Source organism: Rutilus rutilus, assembly GCF_951802725.1.
Source record: "Rutilus rutilus genome assembly, chromosome: 11".
NCBI lineage: Eukaryota > Metazoa > Chordata > Actinopteri > Cypriniformes > Leuciscidae > Rutilus > Rutilus rutilus.
In genome coordinates this window covers 16,482,983-16,510,579 of record NC_140216.1, presented here as the reverse complement: position 1 = coordinate 16,510,579, position 27,597 = coordinate 16,482,983, and the positions used below count along the sequence as shown (strand labels likewise).

Genomic DNA, 27,597 nt, shown 5'->3' with positions numbered 1-27,597 from the left:
CTTGGCATTCGTGTCTAATGAACCAAGTAAAATTGGATTTGGAAGGTACTATCGCCATCTAGTGGTCATGCACGGGGGTGAAGTAAAAGACCAGACAGTGGGGAATTGTGAGTCTATTTCAAGCAAAGAGAGAAAACCCCTGAAAATTAAATGTTACTTGTTTTTTTTTTGTAATTATTATTTCTACAGAATTCGGAAATATTTTTTAACGGCTGTTGAATAAGACGCCAGATGCTGCAGTTACGCTACACCAGCAGGGGGCAAAACAGAGCCATTCTAACCAGCCGAACCTTCTTTTGTACACAACAGGACACACAAATGCGCTCAACTTGACTTTGACTACTGATGAAACGGTAGTATCGGTCCAGATTTTTACAAACTTTTTGATTTGACTGACAGAAGTTAATATTTCTATTGGAAAATGTTTTTAAAAAACAAACACACTAAAAATGTTTAAAAAACAACCAAATTTATTTTCAAGATGACAACTAGACCGATTATTAAACGCGCAGCTGAGGTCACGTGACAACAATGTAGCATAATTACTGTTTGAAACAATTATTGTTGCATACAGCATCATGTAAAAATGGTATAGGCAGTTAAACTTTAGGAAGTGTATCCTTGTGAAAAAGTAAGTGCTTAATTGTATTGACTATACTTGAAGTGCACTTCAAATCTTAAGTGTATATAGGCCTATACACATACTGTAGGCTATATATTTACAGATAATATAATCAAAATTAAAGATAGCTTAAGCGTACTTATAGAGTTTACTTTTATGACTGTCTTAAGTAAACTGTAATGTCAAATTTAAAGTTTTACTTTAAATCACAGCAAGCAAATAGTTTAAAGTACACTTAAACTAGGTCTACGTATTGTAACTTTAACTGTAGTGTGTTAATATTGCATTTTGAAGTTAATATTTTTAAATACATGACAGTTTCAATAAAAATAACATTGAAGTATATTTTAGTTTATCAAAAATGTTTGTCAGTTCAGTTGTACACTTTAATCATATTTCAAAGACAAAATTATAAAAATGCAGTCCTTAAGTCAAAACGCACTCTAAAGTACAGCTAATTGTATTTAATATACATGTAAACTATAATACATTTTTATTTAATTGCAATTAACATGCTTTAGTCTCAAGTATATAATTTCCGTAATAAATACTCTTAAAAAAGTATGCTAAAATGCAGTAAGCTAGTATTCCATTCCAGACATAAACCTAAAACACTTTTGAATCCATAAATCCTAAATAAAATCAGAATTATAATTATTTCCTCTCACATGGTAATAAAATAACAAGCTTCACACATATTCTGTCACTCAGAATCACACTAGAAAATGAACGTTCTGTGCAAACACTTAATTGTGCACTAAACATGATGTGAACTTCATGTCTGATGTTTGTGAGGCAGCACAGCTTTAAACACAGAAACGTCTCAAACTCCAGGCTTGCCTGTTAGTTCTTCATATTTATTTGTGCAAATGTTGCAGAGGTCTTGAAAAACAGAGGATCAATTTCAGCATTCATAAATAACATTCAGTTTGCATATTAAGTCAAAACCTGGATAACAATAACACCCATCTACCCATTCCCATTCAAACACAAAGTGTCCACACATACAGTAGCACATGAGTCAAACAATGAGTAACTAAAACATTACAGTATTGCTGCATTGAGACTTAGTGCATTAAGACTGTCTGATTACTTATTTACTGATAGACAGCAGTGGGTCAGGAATGCAACGTGAAGAACAGCAGATGTGACTAGGTTTAGAGAGAAACACTCATATTACTTTTCAACTAGACCTTCAACACGGTGATCAGGAGACTCGGAGGCATCGTCTCATCCACATTAGCAGGTACTTGTGCACACTAATACCATGTTTCAAACACAATGTTACAAAATCATGCTGAGGTCCTTTGGGAAAAATAAGAATTCAACAAGACTCAACATGATGGATGAAGAATGATTGTGAGCTATATTCTCCAGGCATGCTCGTGGATTTTTTTATTTATTTTTTTTGCATAAAGATTGGTTCTTGCTTATTGAAGCTTGACCAATGTATCCACAATGAGAAATGGATCCCAGAGTTCATGTCCATATTGAGGACAACAGTGTTCTTGTTCCAATATTGCTGTTGTGATGAAGCTCATTTTGGAACTCACTGTTAAGAATGACCAGTTGTCTTAAAGGCAATTGCCCTGCAGTTCACTTTTGAGACCTTTGTGCTTGTCTTCATGAAAACACTCTGTAGATGAATTACAAAGTTTTCCAGTCATCAATCTGTTAACGGAAGTCCATACTTCACACCTGCTCTCCAGATTGCAGCATTGATTGTATTCCTCAACAGAACAGGAAGACCATAACACTACCGTCAGTTTACTAAAGCTGGAGGTCTTCCTGGAAACATTAGACCTGTTTGTTTGGAGTCCCAACTGAAGCCACCCTACAAATTGATCAATCTTATGATGACAAACTCAAATAATCCAAGAAACGCATCAATATGACAGGACGTAGCAGGTTCACGGAGTCGCATTGCTCAACGCAGAGAACTGAATTTTGGGTCTCTGTTCTTGGAGTCTTTCCGTCTTGAACTGTGGCTGTGATGGGGTCTTGGAGAGGAGTTGGATGTTTTATGGGTGTGATGACTGGCTTGTTTTCCCTTGGATCTGTGGTGGGAGTGATGTTTGTGAGGGGTGTTGGTGGACTGGCGTCCTGCAGTGGTCTTGGCCGGCTCCAGGGCAGGAGAAGGGGTGACCTCTGGAAGAGGCTCCAAGAAGGCCGGCGCTGCTTGAGGTTTGGCCTGCGGACAGGAGCTCGTGAGGAGAGGAGATCGAGAAGCCGTTTCCAGCAGACCTTTGGTACCATGCGTGCACTGTGGAGGAAGATAGGAAAGGATGAGGGAACAATGGATGAAGGGTTATGACAGAAAAAAAAAGAACCAGGGATATGGGAATGGGTGTGACAAAGACAAAAAAAAGGAAGTAGATTCAAGTCAGAAAGTGGAAGTAAAAGTATTTTGATGCAGTTTAAAAGAGAAACGTAAATAGCTGAGCAGTAAGCAACAGTCAATCAGATATCAGCATCTCTGTTGACTCATGCAGATGGTTCTTCTTTTGTTCTGCTATATAGAACTGTATATGACCACTTGAGTCATATAAATTCTGCCAGGAGAGAACAATGGAAATTAACAACAGCAAAATCATGAGAATCAGAGATCAAAACAGACAGACACAAAATACAGATTAAAGGGTAGTTCACTGAAAATTTAAATCTAAAATTATTTACTCACCCTCATGTTGTTCCAAACTTATTTGACACCACCTCCAGTACACTAAAGGAGAAGTTTAGCAGAAGTTCATGCTGCTCTTAAAATAGGCGTTCCAAATACGACAAAAAAGGGCACTAGAATGCAACTAAATAGCTGCAAATGCAACACATTTGGGTAACACTATTTCACAGAGTCTGTTACTCGTTTACTACAGTAATAACAGTAAATTACATGCAACTAACTCCAAACCAAACCATATTCCTAAACATAACTATATAGTAAGTACATGTTGTTCATTAATATTACTCAGTACTTAAATATACAATTACACTGTAACAAGGACACCTTTAAATACATTGTAACAATTTCAAATCTAGCCATAATTTGACACTTGCAAAAACTTAAGTGTGTAGTTTTCTTCAGATATCATCTTTAGAGTGTGCATCAGTATCTTCTGACGCACGCAATAAACACAATGTGAGCCGTGGTGTCCGATTCACAGACGTGAATCTTGCGGTATAAATCATTCTCGCTCAGTAACTGAGTCACTTACCCTCACTAAACCACAATGCCGATATGACCAAACCCAGGAACCATTGTACATTTTAGATTTGAGACACTTACATGTGATATTTACTGACTGGTTTTTCATATGACGTGTAATTAAAAAGGCAAATCCACAAAAGAGTTTTGTTGTAATAAATTAATAATGGAATTCCTAAAGTAATAATAATAATAATAATAATAATAATAATAATAATAATATGAACTAAAGAGCTTATAAAAAAAACGTATGAATAGTAAACCGGGACTGTGAGGCTTCAACATGCATTCACTGTATGGGAAAGAACCGCTAGGACATTCTGCTTAGCATCTTTTGTTATTCACAGAAGTAATTATACAGGTTTGGAACAACATGAGGGTGAGAAAATGACATAATTTGTCATTTTTTAGTGAATTATCACTAAGATTTTGGTCCACAGCATGATAATACAGCTTGACAACAGACTAAATCAAAGTCCAAGTCCAAAATATATTGCACACATATTTACGCAAACTAAACATGAAATAGTGGTTAGTGGTCAGAATGGGAGGAGAAAGAGCAGTGCTGATTGTGTGCTGATGCTGTAAAACATCAGGCCAGATGCCATGCATCAGCACTATTAGCTCTGCCAGCAGCAGTAAGGCAGCATGCAGGCCAAAAGCATGTGGAGCCAATGTGACGCCACCTACAGGAATCTATGAATGTGCCCAAAACACCCGCCTGAGTCTTACCAACCTCCCTACAATCCCCTACTTCTGCCCACTGAACCATCAGCTGGCACAAGACAGGGCGAAATCCTGGCAATCTTTTTCCTAAACACACATGCACACACACACAGAGGACAAGGGTTAATGTGCTAAGACCGGTAAGTGTAACATCACTAATGTGCACTAATGCATCGGAACATGCCAGGAAAACCACACAACTGTCAGTGTGCCGTAAACAAACAACTCGCCCTACATAATTAAATCATGGCAGAAACAACAAATGTACATGCAGGACAGGAATTCTATGGTTTAGTTTGAAAAAATATTTATTTAACATATACAAACACAAATATGTTCAAAAAGTACAAAAATGTCAGGAAATGATCATTTAAAATAAAAATAAAAATCAGGGATTTAAACCCATGCTGTTATAATACATAAAATCCCAAAGGGAAATGTCCATGACACATGCAAACCATTTCACAACACAAACTTGCACGCACGCACACACAAACACACACAATAAGGCAAGTATGAGTATAGCTACAGTACTCCCACCACTGCTATTAACAGTGAACAGTGCATCAGTGAAGAGATGCATTAGCACCTTAATCATTTGATCAGTTTTATTCTGAAAATCAAACTGTTACTTTCCAAAGTTGAATAGGAGTCATATTTAGATATTTTACTTTAGATTTCACAGAATACACAATGACATGGACTTTTCTGCCCCAAGTTACAACCAGAGAAATGTTCACAAACAATAGCGCTGTTTGTTTGTTTACTGATGTTATGAGAGGCACTTTTGGATGGTGATGAGGTTAACATCCGAGTATAAAACACCACATTACTAGCTGAGAAAAACAAATAACTTTAAGGCACATTCAAGTTGATAAACACCCACTAGAAAACTAGAAAAAACTAACAAAAAACGTTGTTTGTTTGATTAAACAAAATAACCTAAATTATACAAACAACTTAAATAGCCCAAGTTGTTTGTATATGCTCAGTTTATAATAAAAACAACTTGAGTTACACAAACCTTAATAAATAAGGAAAAATAAACAAAATTGACAGTTGTTTGTTTATACTGTTTGTTTATATAAGAGCACGATTGCATGCCATAATCTTGCACATCTGTGAGCATTTGAAGGTTCAAAGACCTTAAAGGGCTTTAAAAACGAACACCACCATCACATGAAACTACAGCGTCTTTCCTGCTCACTAACTCAGAATTCTACCTAATGTAACAGGAAGACAGAAGTTTCGTTTCCTCTTTCTGTAAATGTGCAACATGAAGCATGTCAGCTACACCCATTCCTTTGTAAACCATCTACACTCCAACCCACTGATCTACGAAGGAGCTAAACCAGAGAATGAGTCTATAAACATTTATTTCCCTTTCAAACTCAAAGTAAACACAAATCTCATCTATCTGACTTTGACCAAGGCAGCACAGCCGTAGCGGCTCTACTCAACACCAAACAAATCTGAGACAGCCGCACTTGGCGGCAGCCCAGCGAACCGAACGCTGTCTGACATCTAAATAAAGGGTGCGGCCCATGCCAAAACGCATCAAACAACACAGCAAGAAGGGGGGATGCTCGGTTTGGAACAGACACAAGTAGTCAGGCGGTCGAGTGGTTCTGTATGGAGATGGCAGGTTGCTGTAGGGTTACGACCGGGGGTGGAGGAGGAGGAGGAGGAGGAGGCCGAGGTCGGCCTGAGGTGACTGCACGTCCTACCATGTTTATGTCGTTTTTAGCAGCTGGAAGTTCGATTTCCACCGGACTGGTCTGGACGGAGTCATCGGAGGGCACAAAACCTCGCCTGTCAATCAAACTGACAAGACGAGAGAGGAAGAATGGGAATCACAATAAAGCCACAGTAATAAACACAGGCTTTCAGCCTGCCATGGCAAATACGCTTAACCTACTGATCTGCACTCGTCTCACCTGGGCGGCATGGGTCCACAGAGCACAGAACAGCAGTTTTTCATCATACTGTTGTAGCTGTAAGGATTTCCAACGTCCTCGTTTCCACTTTTCCCTGACCAGGAACCTTTAATCTGTAATATGAAAAAAAAAAAAAAAAAATTATACTTATTCCAAGATTTATGTATTTGAACTGCATATAAAGTTTCCTTCAATTTCTAATTCATTTGGATTGTACATGTTTAACCACCAGTCAACTTTTCAAACTGGTTGACCACAAATACAGTGGTTTAGGCCAAACGGAGGGGAAAAACAAAGAAACTGCCGTTCTGTCAGTGCTGCCCAACTTAACGAACCAAAACGGCGTAAGAAAGCTGTTGCCATAATGTGTTCCATTTTTACCATAATGCTGTTCAAAGAGTAGACAACGTACGATACAATTTCCAGTGATAAATCTACCCTTATAATAAGCCTTATAATATTTCAAAATTGAAAATCAAGCAAGTTTGTGTGTCTACGTGGTGTTTTTAATATGCTTTAAGACAAACCATGCGCAAATTCATAAGTCAACACCATTGCAGAGTGTTTTCTCCTTTAAACTGCAGTGAACCAAAGACAGTTTTAAAAACGCAGTTTCAAATCGCTGGTGATTCGGACATCACAAACTACCTTGTAACCAATCACGTCAACGAGTGATCGTCAACGAGTGGATATCTGAGCTGGTGTGAGTGAGTGGAGGCGGGGCTAATTAGCATATTCCTAGAACCACATATGCTAAATGAGGCAAGGGTGTAAAGTTAAATACAAGCTATATTTTAAGGAATGGATTTTTATTTTTTTTTCAAGGAAAAAAAACTTAAATATGTAATTTTGGTGATTAAAGATGACTTTTAAGGGATACAATTATTGACTACGGGGAATTTAACAACCCTCTGTCGACCTTGGGCAGGGATACAAAAAAATGTGGAAATACAAGCTATAGTTTTCACAAAAGCCCTAGATGTAGAGACTACAATATACGAACTATAAACTAATAGTTTGTTAACAATTTGCAAGTACTTGTAAGTACTTGAAAGACTTTTGCTGACAACAAAAAGGAATGTGAATATTGTGTTCCAGGTAACATGGAGAAAGAGTACACATTAATTTTTCCATTTACTGCCGACACTGTAACAATATGAAGCGGGTAGAAAATAGGCGAGGTTGCACTTTAAATTTAGGTCAAAATAGTGTATTATAGAGTGTAGAGACAAAAAACAGCTTTATTTCAGAATAAATTAGCCCTGAAATTAAAAATACATCTTTCAGGCAATGAAAGAAAACACTCACATCCTCATTGGTAGTAAGATTTGCAGCCACCAGGTATGTATGGAAGCCTGAGAGGCCCAAAATGGACCATACAGAAAAGAAGCAAACCACTAACTCAAGAGCAGTGGAAAGACGTCAAGGAAGGCTTCAGAATTTGAACAAATACAGAAATACAAATTAACACAACACAGGAATATACTGTGTTAATTACAGCTTGTATTAAGAGCAGGCGCGCTCAACTCTTTCTTCAAAATAGTTTATGGGTGCGAGTAATAAAAAACGTTTATCAAAAGTAAAGATGAAAAACCGCACTCTCAGGTTCTATTTTCATACATTTATTATTACCATGTCCTCACAGACGCGTACAAAATCTTATTTTGTATAAATTGTTCATAAGGGTCACATGGATATTACATATGGTATGTTGTGTTATTCCTGGTGTTTCCACAATGCTGGTAACTTGATGCACCTGAAGGTGCTGATGATTTGCGGAATGAGGTTCACCTGTGAGGTGTTTCTTTTTTAAAAAAACAATCTTTTCGGTGTTTCATAGTACACACTGATGATGGCTTAGGCCGAAACGCGTCTGTGAGGACATGGTAATAATAAATGTATGAAAATAGAACCTGAGAGTGCGGTTTTTCATCTTTACTTTTAATTACAGCTTGATCAACAGCATCTGTGGCTATAACTTTGACTAGTCACTCAAGCAGTGCATTTGCACTTACAATGGAAGCCTATGGGGGCAAGTGTAACAAAGTACGAAGCCCCGCACATGACTTGGGAGGGAAATTACGAGGCCAGAAATTAGGAATCTGTTCACTCTTTTTAGTTAAACTGGCCACAATAGAACTAAATAAAAAAGAAAGGACAGATTTGTACAATCTGGTCACAATTTACATAAATCAGGGAATGAATTCGTAAAACATGGCCATGGTTCACCTAAAACAAAGGGAACAAATTAATTAGTCTTGGGAACGATTTTACTGAAACAATTAATACAACATGGCCGCAAATTAAGTTGTGGAAACTCATTCTTCATTTGTAGCCAAGATATCTGTAATTTGTTTAAAAAAAAAGAAATGCGATATTTTAGCCACTATGAACAATCACTCAAATTAAAACTGCAGAAAAAGTGTCCAACGTAAAAAGTTTTTTACTACCAGATATTATCTATCAAAACACTGTATTTTAACATTTACTCCAGTGCAATGTCTTGCCTCATAGATTTCCATTGTAAGTGCATTACTACAGATTCGATTTTGAGGGACAAGTTGAAACCATTTTTGGCATCTCAGATACTGTTCATAAAGCTTCACTTATATTAACCCAAAACATTCCTTTATTAGAATAAAATAATTTAATTTGAAGATAAACATCTGAAATCAGACATTCAAAAAAAGAAAGGATATCTGGCAGGACTCGACTGGAGAGCAAAAACCAACCCATTTCCTCCTTGTGACCCTATAAAAGAGAACATTAGTCAATAAAAGCTTATCTCAGATCATAAGCCATTTAAGCCCAATAAGAGATACACATGGCCTCTTACAGGCTCATTTGGCAACTGTGTTTGACTTTACAAATGCAGCATAGTGCAACCAAACTAACTCTTTAAAAAGAGCTGATGTAAAATCACAACACTACCAAACGTCTGGACACATTTGGTTGCACTTTATTTTACGGTGTCCTTGTTAACTATACATTTAAGTACTGAGTAATATTAATTCACAACATATACTACTTACAATAGGGTTATGTTTAGGAGTAGGGTTTGGTTTAGTTGCATGTAAGTATGCATAATTTACTGTTATTGCTATAGTAAGTATGTAACTTGTAACAAAGACTGTAAAATACAAAAGAAAAACTGGAAATTAGTTCTTGCAGTTTAAATTTAGCAAAAAGTATATTTATATAGTGTGTACGCCACTTATGCTCATCAAGGCTGTATGTATTTGATCAAAAATACAGTAAAAACAGTAATAGTGAAATATTATAATTTAAAATAAGATAGTTTTCCATTTGTATATATTTTAAAATGTAATTTATTTGGCTAAGCTGATTTTTCAGCTTCAGTGTCACATGATCCTTCAAAAATCATTCTAATATGATTGATGATAAGAGATGTATCTTGATCAGCAAATGTTCAAAACATTTTTGCTTCATATTTTTGTGGAAACTGTGATTCATTCATGCATGTGGATGTGTAAAACAGAAGCATTAGAAAGAAATACCTAGTCTAGCTACAAATCTGTTTACACAAGAGAAAATGATCTGCCATCACCGAACGAATGTTTCAAATCACACACGACATGACTCTGTTACATATATTTGCTCAAGCTTAAAGACACAGAAACTGTTGGCAAGGTAAATGATATGACACATACTTAGAGCCAGGTGTGTGGTTACACAACCGAAGATGAAGGCCGTGAGGAAAGAGAGCGAGACGACAAAGGTGTAGAAAAAGCGGTAGTTTCGTTTTCCCACACAGTTCCCGACCCAAGGGCAGTGATGATCGAATCGCTCTATCAAAGACACAAGATAGCAGGGCGTCACATGGTTCTTGATTTATTACAGCAGTAATTAAAAAGTCTGCTGGCTTAAGAACAAATGAGAACTTGAGAGATTGAACCAAAATACAAACTGGTTCAAACCGGCTTGCATAAATCCATCACTATTAATAACACTGCTACATCTGAGAAAAATAACATCCCACGTGGATTCACAAGCAGAATAGTGTGAAACTGCAAACAGAAAAAATATATTGCCATTTAACACAGAATGTTACTGGATTACATTTTATGAAGACATTATGAGTGGTGTTTGTGAGAACAAAATAGAGTGCAACAGTGAAGTACAAATCTAATTAATTTTCTTTCTAGGGGAACTGATTGGATTTTGGAATTGATTTGTGTTTGACAGCTGAATTCCTAGTGAAAAACTACATTACCCATGATTCTGCAAAAAAAAAAAAAAAAAAAAAAAAAATCACTTGGCAAAATTGCGACAAAATTACACTTTAGTGCCCACCCACTCCTATAAAGCTCTGCAAATTACGTAATAGAGTATGTCTCACGCAAGGCAAGGCAAGTTTATTTATATAGCACATTTCAAACACTATGGCAATTCAAAGTGCTTTGCATAAAAAAAATAAGCACAAAATAAAAGCAAGGGAAATTCAAACAGTTATAAAAAGGAATTAAAAGAGATAAATTATACAGTTATAAAATTTATTAGAGTAAAATTAATTAAAGTAGTAAAAAGATGATACATAGAATAAACTTCTCATCTGGCACAACACTGGTGTTTCTAATTTTGTTCTCTCTTACCCAATTCTCAGTGCCATTTGAGTTCAGTTTAGAGTCAAAAGGAAGAATACAGTGCAGTCAGTCGGACGTACAGTGGATACAGTTATAAAAATAATTAAGAGATAAACTGGCAAAACACTGGTGTATCATATTTTGTACAGCTGCTTGTTATACTGTGAGATTATCCCATGTGGATTGTACTGTGTCTGTGGTGATCTTTCGACACGCCTAAAAAAATCTATTTGGAGACCAATAGACTTGATTTTTCCCCCAAAAAAACATTTGTTCGGAAGCTCTAGGACCGGAGTCGATCCAGTCCGCACCCCACAGAACCTCGAGTTTAATTGACACAAACTCACTACTCCACCACAGACCCAGGTCATCAGCATGGTTTCATCTCTCAATTTGTCCAATTAAGTAATTTATGTTTGTCTCTTATCCAATTTTCAGTGCCATTTGAGATTAGAATCAAAAGAAGGATGCATAAAATACAGTGCAATCAGTCGGACGTACAGTGGCACAGTACTCATTCAGTAAATGCACAGCTAAACAGATGTGTTTTGAGTCTGGATTTGAATGTGACTACTGTAGGAGCACATCTGATCTCTTCTGGAAGCTGGTTCCAGCTGCGGCTGGCATAATAGCTAAAAGCATAATCACATGCTTAGAGTGACCACTTGGTATTTCTAGCTGATGTGATCCTAGTGATCTGAGTGATCTGTTGGGTTTATATTCAGTGAGCATATCTGCAATGTATTGAGGTCCTAGGCCATTGAGTGATTTATATACACCGGTAATAATAATTTAAAATCAATCCTAAATGTAACTGGGAGCCAATGTAAAAACCTGAGGACTGGTGTGATATGTTCATATTTTCTGGTTCTGCTCAGAATCCTGGCAGCAGCGTTCTGTATGAGCTGCAACTGTCTTATGGTCTTTTTGGGAAGGCCAGTGAGGAGTCCATTACAATAATCCACTCTGCTGGTGATGAAAGCATGCACAAGTTTTTCTAAGTCTTGTCTGGAAACAAAGCATCTTCTTGCAATATTTTTCAGATGATAGTATGCTGATTTAGTTATTGCTTTGACATGACTACTGAAACTAAGGTCTGACTCCAGAATTACACAGAGGTTCCTGACTTGATTTTTAGTTGTTTGACCCCTAGAGTGAAGGTATGCGTTCACCTTGAGAACTTCATCTTTGTTTCCAAACGCAATGACTTCAGTTTTGTCTTTGTTTAACTGAAGAAAGTTTTGGCACATCCAACTGTTGACTTCATCAATGCATTGGCACAGGAAGTCAATGGGGCTGTAATCGTTAGGCGATAGGGATAAGTAGATCTGTGTGTCGTCTGCATAGCTGTGGTAAGCAATTTGGTTCTTTTTCATTATTTGGCTCAGTGGGAGCATGTACAGGTTGAACAGGATTGGCGCAAGAATTGAGCCTTGAGGGAGTCATGGATGTCCACTCAGACTTATGGTCTCCTATACTCACATAATAACCTCTCCCATCTAAGTATGACCTGAACCATTTTAGGACTATCCCAGAAAGCCAGACCCAGTTTTCCAGCCTGTCAAGAAGTATGTTATGATCGACAATGTCAAACACAGCACTGAGGTTGAGTAGTACCAGAATTAATGTTTTGCCTGTATCAGTATTTAAACAAATATCGTTTATTATCTTTATGAGTGCTGTCTCTGTGCTGTGATGTGGTCGGAAACCAGATTGAAAATTGTCCAAGTATCCATTTGAGATTAAAGGACAAGTTCGGTATTTTACACTTAAAGCCCTGTTTACAGATCGTTTCTGATGAAATAGAACGGTTAAGATTAAAATTTGGACACATGCTGCTGTCCCGAGAATTTTAGGTTTATTTCGCTTTCTCCCCCCCACCTACAGAGTGGCTGCATAGGTGCACTCGAACATATCCTTCCTAAAACGCATTAAACTTTCGTTTACAAAGAGATGAAACTCACCGAGTGGTCAGGGGTGTTCACTGATATGCTCATACAAAAATCGCTGCAAAATATGCTTTCCAACAGGTGTTTTACCATTCGTTGTAAAACTGTGGATCTATTTTTCCAAATGTCTCACACCCGTAGATTATTCCGTTGAGAGCTTGAATAATAGACACTCCAGCCCAGTTGGTGGCGATAATGCACCTTTGCCAATTGCAAGCAAACCACTGGCATTTCATTGAATACACAGAAGCAGCAGAAGAAGAAGCGGCGGAGTAATACCATACCTCACATATCTCTTTCAATACAAGTCAATGGAGTTGGACAAAAACTACGATAAAACCTGTTGGAAAGCATATTTTGCCGCGATTTTTATACGAGTATATCAGTGAACACCCCTGACCACTCGGTGAGTTTCATCTCTTTGTAAACGAAAGTTTAATGCGTTTTAGGAAGGATATGTTCGAGTGCACCTATGCAGCCACTCTGTAGGTGGGGGGGGGGAAGCGAAATAAACCTAAAATTCTCGGGACAGCAGCATGTGTCCAAATTTTACTCTTAACCGTTCTATTTCATCAGAAACGATCTGTAAACAGGGCTTTAAGTGTAAAATACCGAACTTGTCCTTTAAGAATTTGTTCAGCTGATTGAAGACAACTTTTTCAATGAGCTTGCCTTTGAAAGGAAGATTTGAGACTGGTCTGAAATTGCTCAATATGTTGCTATCCAGATGGCTCTTTTTTAGGAGGGGCTTGACAACTGCAGTTTTAAGGGACTTTGGAAAAATCCCACAGGTAAGTGAGGAATTTACCACTTCAAAGAGATCTGCTTCTAAGCAGTTTAACACACTTTTGAAAAAGGAAGTGGGGATTGTGTCAAGGGCGCAGGTTAATGTTTTAAGGTGCTGTACTGTTTCTTCCAAAATGTTACCACTAATTTCTTCAAAATCAGACATAGTAACTTTCTGCAGATGTGGTCTGATCTGTCTGACCTCAGTGCCGCACGAGGATATGCTGATTGCATTTTCTCAGAGAAGGAAGCAAACTCACTGCACTTGCTGTCAGAGCATTTCACTGGGAATCTGACTTGGGGGGTTTGTTAGACTCTCTACAGTAGCAAAAAGAGTGCGTATGTGGTGTGTATGTTTCTGTTTATAATATTTGAGAAGAAAGTCTGTCTAGCTTTGCCTAGTTCCACATTGAATGTCTTACCGAGGCTCTTGAACTACTTAAGAATTTAAGTAGTCATACATATGCACATTTTGCACTATATACATAATATACATTTCTGCATAGTTTTTAATTGAATTGACAATCACAATGCTTCATGGGATTGTAGTTCTTTCCCTCACTAAAGCATTAAGTACACAATTTTGTACCTTTGTCTTTTCGTCTGATTTTAAAAAATTTGGTTAGTTTGGTTTGCTTATAACAATTTAACAAAGAATTCCTATTGCAAACATGAATTGGGAAAAATAAATAGAATTACTTGCTAAAGAAAAAAATGTAATTGCGATTTTTATGATAAAAATTGTGATTGCGATAAAAAAAAAAATCTGGTGTGAACAATTGCTATGGTGTTCTAGGTGATATCTGGGCGACCTGCTTTCTAGAGCAGTACAGAATGGCGCTAGCATTGCTAATGTCATGGAATTGATGCACCTTTAAATAGAAGCATATGACAAATGCATAAAGGTAAATGTAAACTTCTAACATGAAGTACAAGCAATAGTAAAATGACTAGATTTGCAAACCAAGCCAAATAACAAAGCTGGATCTCACTGTTCTCTGCCGTACATCTCCTCCTCAACACTCACCCACACAGTTGTCACACAGGCTGCAGTGGGAGGTGCGCGGTGGGCGGAAGATCTTGCAGGTGAAGCAGTACTTGAGTTTAACCACCTGCTGATTGATGATGACCTCCTTAGTGCGTGGAGGGGGGCGGTAGGATGAAGACGAGCCTGTTGGGTTGTCTGAGAGAGAGAGAGAGAAACATACTTGTGGCATGAAGGAATTTCAATAACAAAAGTTAACGAAAACAAAACTATGCAGTTAGGATCATTCTGATTTTTAAAAGCTCTTGTTGAACAGTTTCTAATAAGTGGCTCCAAACAGCTAAGACTTCCTGTTTATCGGAACAACTAGATGAACAGAATAAGGTTAAAGGTGTTAAGCACAAAAACAAGAAAAAAAAAAACTATTCTAAAGCAAGATAATACTGCTTTTGTTGTAAGCTTTTAAAAAAATAAACCTCACTGCTTCACATGCAAAAAACTACATTAATAACATTAAGCAAAACAGCAATAAAAAAAGCTCTGCTTCAGAGAAAAAAAATAAAATACTTTGGCGCTTGTCGTTGTATTCCACTCTGTAAGCCACATTAAGTAAAAGAAATGAATGCACACGGTCCTATTCTGTGTCATACTAACCAAACTAATTTGGTCTCTTGTTTTATTTACTGGAAAATATTTTCCATCCAATTCATCTAACCAGAGGCACACAATCATGCTTACACTAAAATTCAATCCAACATGTAAATGAAACAATGGAAAATTGTACATTTAAATGAATGTGATCACCTCAATAAACTGTAAACTACACTAACAAAAGATGCAGAACTTGTTTTTGCATTCCACTGTGCTGCATTTTCATTGTTTTTCCTATGTAAATCTGCGCTTGACAGAAGTCTTTGACCAATCTTGCATCTTTCGCGGTGTTCTCTAATCTAATCTCTAAGCCTCTAATCCGTAATTTTCTGATTCCAATTCAGCCAATCACATCATAAACTATACAGTATTTGATCCTCAAACTAGACTTAATTTCTGCCACTTGGATGTCATTTCGGACTTAAATTCAGCACAGCATTCCTGTTGAAAATGAAATTACATTTTGCAAATGGTAAATTTACAGGTCAGAAATAAATGGTTCAAATATGTAAAAAAAAAAAACATTTATTATTACTCCAGCAAACAAATTAAGCCTTTTTTCCAGTTAAGGTCAGAAGGGAGAAGAAATACAGGTTATAAATGTGACTTGGGAAAAAAACTAAACGCTGTTACAGGTCAGAAAGTGATCCATCATGCAATATTCCATTTCTCAGTTCTTCTCAAACAGTTCAACCTGAACAGCTTGAATAGAGCAGACATTTTATTTTATTAGTAAAACTAAAATCTAGAGACTCTTTCAGTTCTCTTATTGGCAGGACAATAATAGATGAATCTGCATGGATGAATAAGGTCACATTTCATTGCAACAATCAGACAAGAGTGTGCTACTACTGAGCGGGTGAAGATATTTCAAGGCCTGCGGGAGTGTGTGTTCCAGATGACAATCATCCTGTCATGTGACAGTCATCATGTCAGTGTCACCCTCTGTAATTAGGGCAGAATGTCCTCTAATCTTCTCAAACAAGGGTTTTATAGATTTGATTTTCCAAATGTTTTAAGGCACATCACATTTGCAAAACTTCTACAAAATTTTGTTGGGAAAGAAGGTCTTATTGTCTTTGACAATTGTCATTGTCTTATTAACGGCCCTTTTATATTGATCACAGTTCGGGATTGTAGTGTTAAAGGGATACTCCACTTTTTTCGGAAATATGCTCATTTTACAACCCCCCCAGAGTTAAACAGATGAGTTTTACCGTTTTAGAATCCATTCAGCCGAACTCCGGGTCTGACGGTACCACTTTTAGCATAGCTTAGCATAGATCATTGATTCAGACGAGTCCAGTAGCATTTCTTTCAAAATGACCAAAGAGTTTCAATATTTTTCCTATTTAAAACTTGACTCTTCTGTAGTTAAACCGTGTACTAAGATCGACGGAAAATGAAAAGTTGCGATTTTCTAAGCCTATATGGCTAGGAACTACTCTCATTCCGGCGTAATAATCAAGAAACTTTGCTGCCGTACCATGAGTGCAGCAGGCGTAGTGATATGACGCAGCGCCTGAAAATAGGTCTAATAGGTTAGACAAACTTAGTCCCGGTCACGTTGGAAGAAGTTACCGAGCTGGGGACTATTTTTAGGCGCTGCGTCATATCACTACGCCTGCTGCACCCATGTTACGGCCGCACAGTTCCTTGATTATTACGCCGGAATGAGAGTAGTTCCTAGCCATATAGGCTTAGAAAATCGCAACTTTTCATTTTCCGTCGATCTTAGTACACGGTTTAACTACAGAAGAGTCAAGTTTTAAATAGGAAAAATATTGAAACTCTTTGGTCATTTTGAAAGAAATGCTACTGGACTCGTCTGAATCAATGATCTATGCTAAGCTATGCTAAAAGTGGTACCGTCAGACCCGGAGTTCGGCTGAATGGATTCTAAAACGGTAAAACTCATCTGTTTAACTCTGGGGGAGTTGTAAAATGAGCATATTTCCGAAAAAAGTGGAGTATCCCTTTAAGAGCGCACAAAGTGTAAAGTGAAGTGTGTGTGTGTGGGGGGGGGGGGGGGGCCGACACACAACCAAAGAGACGACGTTCCGATGAACAAATTACAAAGAAGAGGGACAAGGATAACGAACGCGCGAAGTACCGAATTTACATCGGAAAAACCTTCGAAAGGTGGCGAGAACTCCACCGGCAGAAGGGCTTCCAATCCGACATTCAGTTGCTCTGTTTTTGCTGGACAGGTGGGTAAATCATAGACTGTAAAAAATATGGACAAAGCGTCTGTGACATCACCCATAGACTTTCTGAAGAACGGTTTTGAAGCCGTTTATGGGGGGTATGGGCGGCGCCATCTTGGAAAATCTTGGGAAATCCTAACCCCGCCCACCTTCTGGCCAATAAAGGACGCAGCGCGCGTCACTCAGCTCGCTCTGCTACTCCAGTTATCTCTGTATATTTTAGGCAACGAAATATGTTATAAAACACCATACTAACTCTTTTCGTTTTCATTTAAAGAAATCTTAAACATTATAGCCACACAAATGTGGTTCAGGCAACACGTATTGATTATATTCACTGCATATTTGCCTATTTATAACAAAACGAAATATAAAACACAAACCTGCCTCTTTTCGTTTTAAATATAATATAAAAATATTAAACATTTTAATATGGTCCAGGCAATATGTGCATTTGTACTAAACAGTAAACAACAGTTGCAGTAAACAATATTACAGATCATCTTCGTTGTATTAAAATTTAAAATGACAAAACTCAACCCAGTCTCTTTTTGTTAAACTTCAGTTTTATCAATATTAGCTATTATAAAAGTATAAATAAAAGGTACAAGAAGCTATACAAATAAAGCAAACAATTCAGTCAAACATACAAAGTCAGCGCTCTAGTCTAACCATACAACGGTAAAGTTATATAGCTTATAAAGTTATGAAACTTCCCCTCAGCCAAAACGATTGGCGAGGGAACAAATTATAGATTCACGAGACCAAATATCGCCCGTTAGATATACACAAGACGAATTATATCTCATGTTTAACCACTACAGAGACGCCAGAGTCAGCGGCAAATGTCAGAACGACTAGCCGAGGAAAGGCTGTTCCAGGCGGGGTACATTAGCGCCGAGCGCCCGGTCGTCGCTGGATCTCACAACCTGGATAAAATTTTCATAAATCTTTATAAATAAACCACAGATTTGAGCTTTAAACTACATTCTCGCCTGAAAAACTCTTAAAACTACATTTCATGATTCAAAAACAGCAGTATTATATTTCAACTGTGTTCAAAAATGGCGCTTATGTTGTCATTCTCCTTGGAGCAGCCTATGCTCGTTATCAGCTGTCAATCAAGCTGTCAATCAAAGTTAACCACGCCCTTATTTGTCATACATTTTATATCTAAATAAGATCTAAACTAATGAGTTAGAAAAAAATTCACCCCCCTCACAGTTGTCAGGCACTCGGAACCTATCGAAAAATACAATAAAAGTCCATGGGACCAACCTGTAAAAACATGAATTTATGCTGTGAAAACGGACATTTTAACATGGGGTCTATGGACATTTGCTCCCTTTTGGGACCTCCCTCTAGCGGATTTTCGATGTATTGCAGTTTTTCGCACTTCCGGGTAGGCTTCATTTTTCAGATTAGAATGTTGCCGCTTGGGGTAAATCCATTTTTCTTTCTAAATTGGTTCATGTTCGCCAAACCAACACAAGGATGTAATTAGCTAGAACTATGCAGTCAGCGTTAACTTGAGATGTTTTAAGAACGAAAGAACGGCAAGAACGAAACTAGTAAATAAATTATTTTATATACAATTTAATAATAGGCTTTAATAATAAGTTTTATATATATAAAATGGGTGTTTGTCGTGGGCATGCCGTCAGAGTTCCCTGTGTTGGCAAAATATGACAAGTAAAATACACAAATAACATTTTAAGTTATCTTAAGCTTCTGTTTCTGAACAAATAAAGCAGTAATTGAGGTCATAAATAATGAGGCTGATGTTTGTTTTAATTGTCAGAAGCTATCGTAAACAAATTAAATTAAATAAAAAATAAATAAAAAAATTTAAAACATGATTATCTAATTATTAAGGCTATAATTTAATGAATAAATAACAAAAGTAATTGTATACAGTTATGTAATGTTGTCCGCAAAAATTTGTCAAACAACCAACGGTAAATGCGATCACAGACACGGGTCAAATAACTAACAATAACTCAATTTCTGTTCAGTTTTCATTTACTTATTTTATTTTGTTCATAAGAATGTTTTCAAATCAATTGTTTTATTCCAGTTTTATAGTTGAAATTTTAGAATAACATTATGACCGTCTCTTACTTAGGCTACTATTAGCGATTAACTGCGTTTGCGCTGCCGTCGACCCAGAGAGAGCAGTTGTCATGTTTAGGTATGAAACCACTTCACAAACAATATTTTTAACTAAACACTATAATTTCTGTTACAATAATTCAAATGATCACAGAAGTACTCTGATAAAAGAGTATAGTTTGGATATAGACACTGATGTCTACAGTAGCGATCAAATGTAAATTACCTTTTGAAAGTAACATGACACTTAAAATAAAGATTGTATCAATGACATTGTTGCACCAGTAGGTGGTGTTACTTAATAAAATGCATATGTCATCGAATCATTCAAGAGATTTGTTCAAAAAGGATGATTCATCCAGTTGAACAAGAGGTGCATCTCATTCAGCTCCCTAGATCAGCAGTCAGGACCATAGACAGTAAAAGAAATGGACACAGCGACCCCATTGGATTCAACGGAGACAAAGTGAAGCCAATTAGAAACTCTTACTTCCTGGGGGTCCAGCGTACTGCGCAGACTCAAACTGAGCTCGACGACGTAGATGTGACGTGAGCAAACCGTCTGTCTTCTAGTAGCTGTGCCAAGATCAATCTGAATCATTACCTTCCGAAACTCGCAGAGACGGAGAGCGTGAGTATGAGCTGTCCATGATCTTGGAGCAGGAGAAACTTTTTGTAGGTGTTCTGATTAATTACTTTGTCATTTTGCCTCGACGTCCTCCCGATTGCCCGCGAGCTTCTACTCCTGTCCATACGGTAATTTCCTACTGTGCGACAGAGAGTCGCGTGGCTATGGCGCAATCGTTAGCCTACTTTTACAAAAACTGCTTCTTCAGGGCCATAACGTAAGATACAAGGTAATGGAGCCTTTTATACATTTTCGTGTTTCTTTAGAAATAAATAATGGACAAATGGAGTCTTTACACGCCTCAGATGTGAAGTTATTCGCTGTCAAAGTGACGCCAAAATGAATGGGAGTCAATGGGATGCTAACTGCAGGTGGGGTTCCGCTAGCCAATGGCGGCGCCCGGGGGTACCTTCAAAATAATACAAATCCCTGCCCCCCTGGTCAGGACACTGATGAAGGAGTCGGCCATTTTAAGGGCTGTCTCAATCGCAAAATCCTTCCAGTACACTGAAATGTTCACATGATCATAATCTAGCTAATATTTATAATTTATTTACGGCTGAAATGTTACACATGTATGTAAACAAGCAAAGTAAGTTTCGATCATAAATTTCCAAGAAAATGAAGAACATCATATTCACCACGGGAAAACCGGGGGGCAAAAAATACATTATACTCACCAAAACTACTGATTATTTACACAAAATCCATCCTAATTTCTTTCCTCAAAAAGACACAATGCAAAAAACAATTTTAATTGTTTTAATTTGCTTAATTTAGCTTAACTGAACAGCTTCGGAGTCATTGGAATGGTTATATGACTCTTTTTCAGGTTGAATGGTGGCCGTCTCGCTTCCCCCTAGCGCCTGTGAGCGGAAAAAACACCCTTGCAACTTTGGGCCAGCGGGAAGTATCGCGTGACATCAGGTCTCGCAATGTAATGAATTGCTTTACGGCACTGCACACATACATTTATATGCCAGCCTTCTGTGTATCATACATACCTCAGTGGACATGGCTCTGTGCGTCGCCGGCTTCTTTGAAAACAAATGCACATGACCAGAGGGAGAAGATGGGAGGGTGGAGAGTCGCAAACGAGTTTTTGACAGTGTTGTCAAATATCTATTCCGAAGCTGTAGGGGGAGCTCTATAGAGAAACCCGCGAGCAAAAAGCGAGAAAACAGTGAAGAAATTGCCAAAACTGCAAAGCGCCGCTTTAAATTACTCTGTTGTACAGGTTATCTGTGTTTCAGTCCCAACGACCTTTTCTATCGCCATCGAGGCTAATGCTGAAAGTCAAGTCTGTCCCGTCGTATTTCTGGCATAAGTTTTAATTCGCTTTAGGGCTGAGAGTGTCTGCTCGACAGAAGCAGTGGACACAGGGACAGTCACCGCAAAACATGACGATGTGTACAGCTGACCCATGCTCTCACACAGATTTTTGAAGGAAATCAATGAGCTCAGCGGGACTTTTGCCTTCAAAATCAGTCATGGCATACATTACAGTCAGTCAGTTCTGTTATTACCCGGCAGGGATGTGAAGTAACGAATTACAAATACTCACGTTACTGTAATTAAGTAGTTTTTTTCAGAAATTGTACTTTTTTGAGTAGTTTAAAAATTGTGTAATTTTACTTTTACTTTTACATTACAGTACATTTTAAGTGATGTATCGGTACTTTTACTCCGCTATTTTCCTTCTGTTTGTGGTCGTTACTCGTTAAATGCTTGTTTTAATTTTATTTTTATCCATCAACGTGATTGGATCGAGTAATCGGTCTCGTGACTGTCATCAAATCAAATTAAGCATAGAAAACTTTAAAGGGGCATTCCACCCATTTGAACATTGTTTTTTATTTAAAGTGGGTCATATATGTAGTCGAAATGTAAAATAAATTTTGAATTTGGTGCCTTCGTGACCAAGGAAAGACAAAAAATAACTTCAGGACGCATTTGTATGAAAGACAACAACTCCCACAATGCACCACATTGCACAGCTCCGCAAGCCACTCCCACTAATCCAGAAAGCGCATATCTGCCTATAAGAGAAATCACTCTTCCGTCTACAAGGCTAGCTACCACCAGAGCTTGAAATTCATTTCACATTCACACAAAATGTCTAGTTAGTTGGCGAACTCATTACTCCTCGTTTGTATTTCTTTCGAAAAGGTGAATTATTGCATGGTACCTGGATGTTCAGTCAGATCATATGCGGTGCGAAACTAGGATAGTTCTCAACACAAACGTCCGTGTCCTCGTCTGATTCAGAGATTTCGTCCAGGAGAAATTGTCATCGTTGAAATTCTTTGCCGCAGACGGACTCTATCTCTGTGTTCGTAGTTGCATCTTACAGTGAGATCACCGGCGCCACCAGTCCGCCCTAACTCGAGCCAGTCCGGGCTCCTCGTCCGCGGCAGGCAGGTCTTCTGCCTCGGCTGCTCTTCGCTATAATGCGGCTTGTAAAGGTAGCCACAAACACCTGATTCAAGCATCAGACTTCCGAAATCCTCTTCTTCTATATCATATTGAGCACTCTCCTCCGCTATTGTCATAACTTTACATCTGTCTCCACAGCGCCTGTTAGCTTAGCTTCAAACAAGATGGAGGATATTGCTTTCAGTTTCAGAGAGTAAAGTCCCACCCACTGATCTGTAATAGGTCTGTAGCGTGAGCGGGTCCCGCCCCCTGGGAAAGATGAGGAACTAGTGCTTGTATATATATATATGAATGTGGAGGACCTAATACATTTGTAAAAATGTAGCAGCAACTGAGCACACTGCACCAGGCACTCTATCCCATAATGCAATGCCCTAGACTTGCCCTCACATTTCCACAGTGATGAATGAACCTGAAACTACATCAGACATCTCTTTCTTAACTCATATAATCAATTGTCAAAAGATATTTGAGACAAACTTGGATAATAAATGCAAAATAATTAAATAGATAACTTAACAACACTCGCTGAATTACACAGTGAATCAATATGAGTGTTGCAGACTTTTTTTTTTTTACAAATTAATTTATTATAATGGGCTACATTTAAAATTCATTTAAATTTGTAAACAAAATAAACAAAATATTTTTAAACAAAACATTTATTTTACACATTTATAACAGCACAGTACAATATAAATTGGGTCTGTAGAAATGAAAATCTATAGCTGCCTTATACATTTTAGAATGGGTGTCCCTCACACAAAGATGATCATATTTGGCGGTATCTAAAAGATTTAAAAAATGGCATAGTGCACACATTAAGTTTCACAAACTAGATTAAACTAAATCTAGTATGCCATATACAGCCTATACTCTCTCCTTTCTTAACATAACCATGGACCCGTGGAGATGTGTGCTCCCTCACCGATCTGTTTCTCAATGTCTGCGGCCTCCTCTGGTGTTGCCCGAGGCAGAATCCCCGGATCCGTGAAGCTGGTCTGGAAGAGAGAGATGACCACAAACACAAAAAGGACCCCTCCGATGGCCGGGATGCAGCTGGTGAGGTGCTTCACCAGGAACGGGCAGCTGTAACCACAGAACGGCTCAATTAGGAAAACATTGATTGCGGAACAATGAAGCTTTAAAATATAGTGCTCCATTAAATGGTTCCATTCCCTGCAGCTCTGCGGATCCCAAATCCAATGGCTAATGCTAAACCAATGCACTATAAAGAGAACGAGAGACAGCGGTGGTTGTGTAAGAGGACCCAAACAAGAACTGATGTCTAAAGTGTTGCAGTACATTGAAAATAAAGAACATAAGCCTAATGAAACATGAATATTTGATCTACAGAATGAAAATGAATCTCCATATAATATGGTGTATCCACAAGGAATTGCTTTAAAATGAGGGGTATGATTAACACTAAAATTAAATGAGCGAGCCACTTTTAAGCATCATTAATTAAGTCCCTAAAAGTGGCCTCAGTACAAATATTGACAGTACATTTCACATGCAGATTTATAGAACATTTTCTATTATTGTTTAAATCAGAATAGGGAGGCAAGTTTGTTTTCAGTTTGTAGCAATCGTCTTGCTCACAAATGAAGCTATTGAACATTTCCAATATTATCGCCCAAGAAAAGAGACGCGTGTTTGACCAGTTGATATTTGCCATATGCACACTTTGCAAAGTATTATCAGGACTAATATCAAGTCTACTGAAATGGCACTATTTGGGTCTCTGAACTGCAACAGAAGAATTCACAGGTTAAATAAACTTAGGCTATTTTAATAACAGACATTGTCACAATTGAGATATACATGTAGTTTGACAGTATATCCGTAACCATTTATATCACAAAACAAGCTTGTATTATTCAGAATTATTACATGGCTTGGTTGAATTCTAATGTAGAATGCGGTCTGTTATTTCTTGATAACAGACCGCTGCTAAGTATAACACACCGTTGCCATGAAAAACAGTGTTGCTATGGACGCATGATTCTAACCGTAGAGACTTTAGCGGAAGCAATACAATCGTTTTCAAATCAATAATCTCCTTTTTAAATCAATATTTTGTGTCAAATTATTGATTTATTTGGTAGGTAGCCATGTAATAAGCGGGATGCTTATTCGCATCGGGGTCCTGATCAGCCTGTCGGGGTTGTATTCGCTATAACAACCACCTCGCTCTACATTATCCCTTACTTATTGTTATTAAAAGTTCTTAAAATATGCATAGTGGCCATTATTTTGTATTGCTGTAGTTTAATGATCTAGTGATTATTATGAATAAAACTAATTTATAAACAGAGAATTTAAAACAATATGTATAGATTGCACATTGTCACATAGGCTAGTTTGTATAAATGATGACATTAAATAAAAATCGTTCCTGATAATAATTTTAAAAACATGCATAATGCCAATTATATTTTATTGTTGTAGTCTAATAATCATTCAGTTATAATAAATGAAATAAATGAGGTACTGCATTAGAGTTAACCAGGCACTTAAAAATAAAATATATTGATAAAAAAAAAAAAAAAAAAACTATATCAGATTCAGTCCAATGCTGATTCTATAGAAGGGCACATTGTCACATAAATGGGGCAAGTTGTCACATTGGAAACCTAGCTACTATTAACACTAATTACTTTTTTTTTTTTATGAAATGCTGATAAAACGTGACAACTCGGCCCAATCTGACATTTATGAAAATGAAAAATGTATAAAAACACAGTACAATCTTGCAAAAAAAAAAAATCCTTCATTATAATAACTTTAGATAAAAAAAAAAAAATCATTTTAAATTGTAATAAATTAAAAGACAATTAATTATTCAGTGTCACTTCAGAAATCATTCATAAACTTTTTGAAAGCTGATCAAAAACATTTCTTCTCACTTCTTATTTAACTTACTATTAATGCTGCTTAATATTTTTATATAAATCATTATTCTTTTTTTTTTTATGTTACTACTGACTTCCATTTAAAAAAATAAAAAATAAATCTTATGTGTTCCACAGAACGACATGAGATTCTCATTTTTTTAAGAGTGATCTATCATTTTAATGTGTCAGCATAGCTTTATTTCACAAAATCATTCTAATTTGTGACCCTGGATCACAAAACCAGTCACATGTTGCACGGGTATATTTGTGGCAATAGCCAACAATACATTGTATGGGCCAAAATTATCAATTTTTATTTTATGCCATGAAGATATTTACCGTAGTAAATTTCCTACCGTAAATATATAAAACATTTATTTTTGTGAAGGAATGCAGCACAACCGTGAACATAAATGGACAACTTTAAAGGCGATTTTCTCAATGTTTAGATTTTTTGGCACCCTCAGATTCCAGATGTTCAAATAGTTGTATCCCGGCCAAATATTGTCCTATCCTAACAAACCATACATCAATGGAAAGGTTATTTATTCAGCTTGCAGATGATGTATAAATCTCAATTTTTGTTAAAAATTGACCCATGTGACTGGTTTTGTGGTCCAGGGTCACATTTAAGACTGCTTTGAAGCAGGTGTTTGAGACCAACATGCAAAACCACTGGTAGAGTAAAAACAGACATTGATGTAATCGGACTTTTCTCTCCAAACCCTGACCGCGTTGAGATGCACCTGTGACATATTCACCCCGATCTCCTCAAGGCCTATTGCACAGCACTACTTGCTTAACTTAAATGTTCTATCAACAAGCCAGCTCAGTGACCATGCGGTCTAGCATCCAAAGGCATACTCACTCGAAGACGAAGAAGAGTCCGCTGGTGAGCAGGATGAGTCCCAGTGTGAGCGGCAACACGCCGCTCTGACGCGCGACGATGATGCGACCGTTACAGTAGAAGCGGTTCTTCCCGGGAAACACCTCCCATTTTCTCCGGGCTCTTTTGGGCTTGTGCTCGGGTAGAGGTCGCGGTGGAGGCGTCGGGGTCGGTGTCGCGAGTGCCTGAGGATCTATTTGCTGATATTCGCGGTTTTTCATCATTTACGGCGGTGAAATCGCGCCCACTGTCCATCAAACATCAGCTGCTGCGCGATACGAGCGGATAGATATCGCTTAATAGTGTCATTACACAAACACGGCACGCACACACGCCGACCGCGTCCCGCTTTATTGGCAAACAGATCGCGAAACGCGCGACGGATTTACCAGCATGTGACGTAACGCGATATGCAGCGGCGACGTCACTAACGCGTCCTCGCTACATGGTTCAATTAAAAACCAGCGGATTCAGTTTGTTTGTAACGCAAACGCACGCTTCACCTTCCGCTCCGATTCCGCTTTCATTCTCTTGTGACTGAGGGTCGGTATTTACATTTAGAGCACAATAATATTTGATCTGCTGCACAGATTTATCCCGCCGCACAGATGATGTGGATGGCACGCAGGATGTGACGCTACAGTCCTCGGATGCTCTTCACACAGCAGGCTGCGTAATAGATGCTCATGGCATAATCTTTTGAAAGCTCTTTGAGTATTACACGTTGGTGTTTATGTTTTGAAAGCTCTTCGTGTATTACACATTGATGGCGTTTAGCGTGTAAATCTGCAAGAACACGTTTGTGGCGATGAAAGCAGTGATAATACAGATCCAACTTCAGTGACATTCAATATCTATCTATCTATCTATCTATCTATCTATCTATCTATCTATCTATCTATCTATCTATCTAAATTTTCTTTAATAATGTTGACATGTATCGTGTAAAATAAATTTTGTTTGAAT

At 37.6% G+C, this 27,597-nt stretch overlaps 1 protein-coding gene across 1 annotated transcript; it reads right to left on the bottom strand.

The window, feature by feature from the left end:
- Positions 1–1,458: 1,458 nt before the first annotated feature.
- Positions 1,459–27,279, bottom strand: zdhhc18b (zDHHC palmitoyltransferase 18b). Its single transcript, XM_084423185.1, has 9 exons — positions 26,614–27,279; positions 23,774–23,934; positions 14,854–15,009; positions 10,159–10,296; positions 9,187–9,238; positions 7,796–7,898; positions 6,488–6,600; positions 6,278–6,374; positions 1,459–2,885 (listed from the first exon to the last, which is right to left on the bottom strand). The coding sequence occupies exons 1-9, from the start codon at positions 26,853–26,855 to the stop codon at positions 2,550–2,552; spliced, it is 1,398 nt and encodes a 465-aa protein (XP_084279311.1). The 5' UTR covers positions 26,856–27,279; the 3' UTR covers positions 1,459–2,549.
- Positions 27,280–27,597: the final 318 nt, after the last annotated feature.

Coding starts and splice junctions, on each gene's coding strand:
- zdhhc18b (XM_084423185.1), bottom strand. CDS start 26,855: ATGATGAAAAACCGCGAATATCAGCAAATAGATCCTCAGGCACTCGCG. Junction 23,935..26,613: donor GGACTCTTCTTCGTCTTCGA/GTGAGTATGCCT, acceptor CTGTGGTTACAG/CTGCCCGTTCCTGGTGAAGC. Junction 10,297..14,853: donor CCTGTGTGACAACTGTGTGG/GTGAGTGTTGAG, acceptor TGTCTTTGATAG/AGCGATTCGATCATCACTGC.